Source organism: Fibroporia radiculosa, assembly GCF_000313525.1.
Source record: "Fibroporia radiculosa TFFH 294 genomic supercontigs, scaffold5275, whole genome shotgun sequence".
Lineage (NCBI taxonomy): Eukaryota > Fungi > Basidiomycota > Agaricomycetes > Polyporales > Fibroporiaceae > Fibroporia > Fibroporia radiculosa.
The window spans coordinates 1-6401 of NW_012133740.1; the positions used below are offsets into that span (position 1 = coordinate 1).

The following is a 6401-nucleotide window of genomic DNA, read 5'->3' on the forward strand; positions in this document are numbered from 1 at the left end:
TCCATGGTCAACGTGAACTGCGCGATGCCATTTGGTGGATACAAGCAGAGTGGGATGGGACGCGAGCTTGGCGAATACGCGCTGGCGAAGTGAGTGTCTGTTCTATGCTATCTATGTAAAATGGACGCTGATGCCTATCGCGCGCACAGCTACACACAGGTCAAGGCTGTCCATGTGAACCTAGACTTGACCTTGTAGAAGTTGGAGTTCGGAGTTTCATGATAAAATGTATTGCTAGTAGAATTGATTATGTATCATCGATTTGGACACTGTACGAGCGCAATGGAGATAAGTGAAATCAATCGCCAGAATTAAGTGGCACGGCAAGACATTGTAGTGCTATTTTTTCCAACCAACATGTATTTTCTTTGTCTATTTACTGAAGTACGCGCTCCACAATAAGCGGCCGAGTCTGCGGTGAGCGGAGTAGATACTCCCTTCCACCTTCGCCCTTGTAGGGTCTACGACAATTTTCAGACCCCAGAACTGCAGGGCGAAACACCAGGAAAGGTCGACGAGGCCCAGTAATCTCAAGTACCTACCTTTCCTAGACAGCCCCTGCAGTGGCAGTTCCCGTTCGACTCGGAGATAATGGGAACTAACGGTAAACCATCTGGGTCGGGAAGAACAACCATCGCAGGCATGCATCCTCCAGTGTAACGTGCGGAGACCGCGAACACTGTGGCAACTGCCTGGACATGTCGTCCTTCGCGATGTAGTCCAGATGCTGCGGATGGCACAATTCCTCGAAGAGCACCCTGATGTGGCGCATGTGACATTACTGCGGTATTATTTAGAATGCTGCAAATTGACTGGAACCACTCGCCCACTACATGGTTCACAGGTTGACTGGTATTGAGGTACTCAAATTTTCTCAAAGCCGATGGGAAAAAGGCCTGCTACGTACAGAACAGCTCATGCATCTGCAAGCTATGTTCCAGTCTGTCACACGCTTAGAATTGCACGGCGTTCATTTTTCATTGATGGCGCTGTGTGACTCGGACAGCTTATCTCTTCCCTTCCCTACCTTACCAGCCTGGTCTGCTACAGAGTCCAGATGAGGCGCACTCCAGGATATCTGACTCCGCTTCAGCATGTCACTTTGACAGATCTGGAAATATATGCTAGCAGCGATGTCCTCGAGTTCTTGGTGTGTCTCGTCTTTTGGCACTATACTCAAGCACGTCGTCTTCAAGCTCTTGAGGGTTCACGAGGCCGATTTATGCACTGGTCGTATACAACGGCTGTTAAACACAACTCGTGGGTTTCTTTCTGAAATCGAGATCTGGTTCCATGATAGGTGCGTCACATAACAAGTATTAGATCTGCTCATCGCGCGCATCGATGTGATCTTCGTCCAAGCTACAGACCCATACTTGAACCTTCGCCTGGAATACTTTAACATCGAGGTTTTTTCGCTTATTTTTGACAGCCACGTCCCGTGGGCTCCATATTGGCGGTGTGTGTTTTATCTGTGCTGTCTCGATGCACACCCGAGCACTGCGAAATTCGTATCACCTTCCTTACAACTTCCCATCCTGCATTTTCGAATCTGACATTCGAAGAACTGCTGGCTGATGCCGACATAGACTACATGTACGGTTTGTTGATTTGGTGTGCACGCCTCCATTCGCGGGCCTGAAGAGTGTTGTTTTGGAACTCCAGGTACTCATCTGCCCTGAGGCATGACACGGACATCTTGCATTGCCTAGGTGACATACCACGGGAAGCGGACTGGTGCACAGCGCTCTTGGCGCATCTTCCACTCCTAAGCGCAAAGGAAATTCTGAAATGAGTGATCCCTCATCGTGTTCCAGTGAGACATCAGGGTTCTCATCGAATCCCTCTGCTTCAGGCCTCTGGTGACCGCTGAGGAGGAGCACCAGTAACAACCCCACAATATTCAGGCTCACGTATCTTGGCTTTCCTTTTGTACAGTAATTAGAGCATGTCGGTTTGACTGGTGCGGGCGCCTTGCAACTCGGGTTGTAACCGTTGTATCATTTACATCAATTTGACTCGGATCGGCAAGCGCGTGATTCCGAGACGCTCAGAATCCAGACCATCAAATTGCGGTCGGATGAGAATTTGCTATGGGATTTATGCTTGGCTTCCTTTTAGGTCCTCTCGACCGACCGCTTCGCACTCAAAGGTCGTTTTTAGGCTTTAAGGACTGCCTAGGGGAGACTAGGGCCTCTCACTGTTCACCATGGGCTTTGCTTTTTCAAAGACTTTCAGCCCCGACCAGCTCCCTAGCCTGGCTGGAAAAATCATCATTGTGACCGGTGGAAAGTACGTAGCTGGAAAGCGCGGCTCGCGTTCGGTATAACGTTCCACAGGATCTAAACCTCCCTAGTGCAGGTATTGGATTTGCGACTATACAACACCTCGCGCGGCGCGGTGCGAAAGTCTATCTGGGAGCGCGTAACAAGGAGCGTGCGCAGGCTGCAATAGAGCGACTACAAGCTGCTGGGCTGGGACCAGGGAACGGCGAAGTGGTGTGGTTGTCATTAGACTACTCAGATCCACGGATAGCAAAGAAGGCTGCGGAATCATTCATGGAACAGGAGACGAGGCTAGATGCTGTCGGTTCGTACATTCACAGTCTTCGTGGGCCTTGACTCAAACGCACTCAAGTGAACAGCGCTGCAATGTGAGGCTTTTTGAATATTTATAATGCGCATACCTGATCCACCCGACAAGGCTTCTCGTGCCATACTCCCGGACCCATGATGGTGCGAGAGTTATCCGGTCATGTTCGTTAGGTTTAAGCTCAGTTCAATCCACCTACTTTCCTAGACATCCAAGACCTCATGATGGTCAAGTATGTAGATCCCTATGTAGAACACTCGTGCTCGAGTTGCTGACTAGCCTCATGTACACGCAGCTACTTGAGTCCATTCGTGTTCATAAGAACATTGCTCCCCATATTAAAGGCGACCGCTCAAGAGCCCAGCAGTGATGTCCGCATCGTCAATGTCCGTATCGCTATTGATGCTCTCCTATAGCTTGACGATCTAATTTTTGAACATGTGCAGATGGCGTCTGATGGTCATAACCATGCCCCCAAAACCCGCTTCCGCAATGTGGATGATCTGAACGTGGAGTTTAAAGACTCGTGGCTCCCCAAATTCAACCGATATAGTACGCATATACGCTACTATCTCATGTGCTGGTCTGACCGTGACACAGCTCTCAGCAAGCTCATGGGTGTGCTCTACGTCAAGGAGTTGCAACGACGTCTGGACAAAGAAAGCATACCGATCATCGTCATGTCTGCCAATCCTGGCGAAACAAACACGGGTTCGTATCGTCGTTCACACCCAGGACCTCATGACTTTGACTGATTATTGTCACCCCCACCATTGTATAGAGGGCGTGCAGAATTATGCACACTCTGTTGGACCAATCATCGCGCCCATTTACAGCTTCATCGCCTCGACGTTACTTGGTCGTCCCTCGAGAGGAGCCTACGTCCCTGTTTTTGCAGCAGTGGCACCGGTCGTGCGCGCTGAGTCGCAAAAGTACCGTGGCGCCTACATCAAACCACCTGGACAACTGGGCAGCTGTAGCAAGCGAGGGCGGGATCCGGAATTGGCTAAGGAACTGTGGGACACGACGGAGAAGGTCCTGAGTGACATTGGTGTATAGGCCTATGCTTCGGAGTTGCTTTGTGATATCGGAAGTCGGAACTCATGGCTTTCAAGTATTTAATCTCTTCTTATCCTGCTTTATATTGTATGAAGCCGTTGAAGGCATAATCTAATCTCGAAAAAAACACATCATGTGCCGGGCGTAGGAACGCGTGCGAAAGGCTCATGTCGAGCCTACATGCCATGTCTCCGCATTGTGTGGATTATATTATACCCAATGTGTGATCGTAACTTGCCGCAATCGAAGCCTAGCTTTGGGTGACAAAAACCGTCCAAACTACACGCACTTACACTCCCGAGATGTGTACATCACGTTCATTCCGCAAAGAAATGGTCATGATGCACTAGAATACTCAATTTCATCTAGTCCCGATGCGAGAAACACCGGATTGCGAGAATTCTTAATTTCCTCCGCGAAATTGAGGAGACTGGCCATGTGAACGCCGATACGCGGGTCTTTGTGAGGGAGGGAGAAGGCGAGGCGCTCGACCCTCGGCGACGGTCTGCAGCTGCGCAGTCCTGGAGATAACATGTACACAGGCTGTGGCACTTAGATCAGCAGCAGATTAGTGGGCAAGATCGATGGTGGGGTCTCTGGGATGCGTCGAGATTCATCCTCAAGTGTTCTGAGTCCAACTCGGAAGAGCTCGAGTCTGAGCACGAATCCGATGAGTCCGCGCTGGGGTCCGGAGAGTCTGGAATTAGGACCGGCCGACTACGAAGGGGTATCGAAACGGATATGTAGCTGCTCTCAGAGACATCCGAGGCGGCCCCATCGCTTACATAACTAGGAGAAGATATTAGAGGTCGATATAGGGAAACGAAACATGGATGTTTAATCTTGCAGTAGATGTGTGGCATAGTTGCAGCGGCATGGTACGGCGATACAATCTCCGATGTGAAAGAACAAAGGAACACCCTTTAAGTTCAGGAAACCATTCAGACAGAAGGCGTACTATGTATCGATTTACATTGTCAATCGGTCACCAATACAAACCCTCTTGGGACAAAATTCCGACAACCGACGTAGTGGACCACAAGTGCAAGTTGTACAAGATACAGAGGATGCGTGAATCCAATCTCATTCACAAATGTGGGCCACCATTGTGCCAGAGTTAAACTAATCCACTCACACTGCCACACTGCATCTCGAGCTCTCGCTAGACGTTAGGTCCAGCCAAGCTGTAGTACTGCAACTTAAATCGCAAAAATCATCGACTTGGAGTTTATTCTTGTGTGGTTTGAAAATTATCATCAAAAAGTAGCAGTTAGGTAGGTGGGGATTGAGATTCCTGCTGAGCATGCATGATTGAAAGTCAGATAGGCCAAGGCAAGCGATGCAAAGGCCGAACCCTGTCACAGGTCACGTGAAATAGAAACGTCGCGGCGAGTCACGCCCTCGAAGTTACCGCGATGACGACATTGTCAAGTTCAATTTCAAGGCATGAGTCGCTGCGTGCAATTTATTCTAATATCCTACTTACTTGGCATGCGTATTATTCTGTCCGCCTCAACTGTTGCCATTAGCTCCGCTTCAATCGACTATGTCTACACTCCAACATGTTTCCGCAGAACGCAGCGACTTGTACCACCCACGCATAGTCGTAAACCATACGCAGCCGATGGGCACCCGGCCATATCGCGTTGACACCGACAGATTCATAAAGTTACCTTACGTTGCTCGTGCACATTACGCCCTAAGCATTGAACATCCCGCCGGATCCTCTGGATATTCCCACAAACGTAAAACTACGTGAGTGATGCCCAAGACAACTCACATATATATCTAACCAACGACAATGCATAGTCGGTCCTACAGTAGCATATAATATTCTGGGACCGCGATCGCGATGGAGTGATCTGGCCCCGGGACACATTCATCGGATTCCGTGACCTTGGGTTCAACGTGGTATTCTCTCTCTTCGCCGTCTTTGTCATTAATATATGCTTCTCCCTCCCGACACGGTGTGTCTGCCTCTTTCCTGTCTCTTTTATGTCGTACTCACCTCGCACATAGCCTCGCACATAGCTACTTCCCTGACCCATTCTCCCGTGTCTATCTCTCTGGTATACACCAAGACAAGCATGGTTCTGACTCAGGAGTATACGACACCGGAGAGTCCCCTGCCGCTTCGAGAATATCTTCGCCAGATAGTCCTTCAAGCAATTACCTACCGCTCCTGGAAAAACCCTTTCGCTACGCAAAATCACGCACCTGATGCATGGCCAGTCCGTCACTGTGGACCCGTATGGGTGATCCGCTGCAGCCTTGTTGTGGGACACGACTTGGCTCCTTTTGCAGGAGAATGGTTGCATCAATGAAGAGGACCTGAAGAAGCTGTACGACGGCCCGCTGTTTTATGAGATTAGGGAGAAGCGGAATGCCGAGGATGGATGGAGAGAGAGCTGGGGACTCGGAGGTGATGGACTTGTGGGAGACGTCAAGGTCTTGCCATTTAGTTTCTGAATCTTGAATGGTCTTCATCTTATTTCTATTTGCGTACGTACAAGAACTTTACATAACCCTGTACCCAAGCGCTGGCTAGCTTATCGGCATATACTCAAGGCTTTCATGCAGGTCATGACTTTACCCACTCGCACGCGTCAAGCATACAGTGTTTCGGTGATCCTTGGTCTCGTGCCCAGACGTGTCTTCGACACGTCTGGGGCAGAGACCCCCCCCTTCCAGAGGCGCCCACTGAGCGCCCTATGTAACGGTCACACTGGCCTTCTCGGCCCGTTGTAGTT

The 6401-nt window shown here is 49.9% G+C and overlaps 3 protein-coding genes across 3 annotated transcripts; all 3 read left to right on the forward strand.

The window, feature by feature from the left end:
• Positions 1-24: 24 nt before the first annotated feature.
• FIBRA_08954 (uncharacterized protein) lies at positions 25-198 on the forward strand (the record flags this gene model as incomplete). Its single annotated transcript, XM_012330562.1, has 2 exons — positions 25-89; positions 150-198. The coding sequence occupies 2 exons, from the start codon at positions 25-27 to the stop codon at positions 196-198; spliced, it is 114 nt and encodes a 37-aa protein (XP_012185952.1).
• A 2011-nt stretch (positions 199-2209) lies between these two features.
• Positions 2210-3651, forward strand: FIBRA_08955 (uncharacterized protein; the record flags this gene model as incomplete). The annotated part of the gene is made up of 9 exons (XM_012330563.1): positions 2210-2292; positions 2357-2589; positions 2638-2653; positions 2704-2735; positions 2800-2824; positions 2888-2978; positions 3039-3144; positions 3193-3303; positions 3374-3651. 9 exons carry the CDS (start codon positions 2210-2212, stop codon positions 3649-3651), a joined length of 975 nt encoding a protein of 324 aa, XP_012185953.1.
• A 2087-nt stretch (positions 3652-5738) lies between these two features.
• Positions 5739-6120, forward strand: FIBRA_08956 (uncharacterized protein; the record flags this gene model as incomplete). Its single annotated transcript, XM_012330564.1, has 2 exons — positions 5739-5900; positions 5956-6120. The coding sequence occupies 2 exons, from the start codon at positions 5739-5741 to the stop codon at positions 6118-6120; spliced, it is 327 nt and encodes a 108-aa protein (XP_012185954.1).
• Positions 6121-6401: the final 281 nt, after the last annotated feature.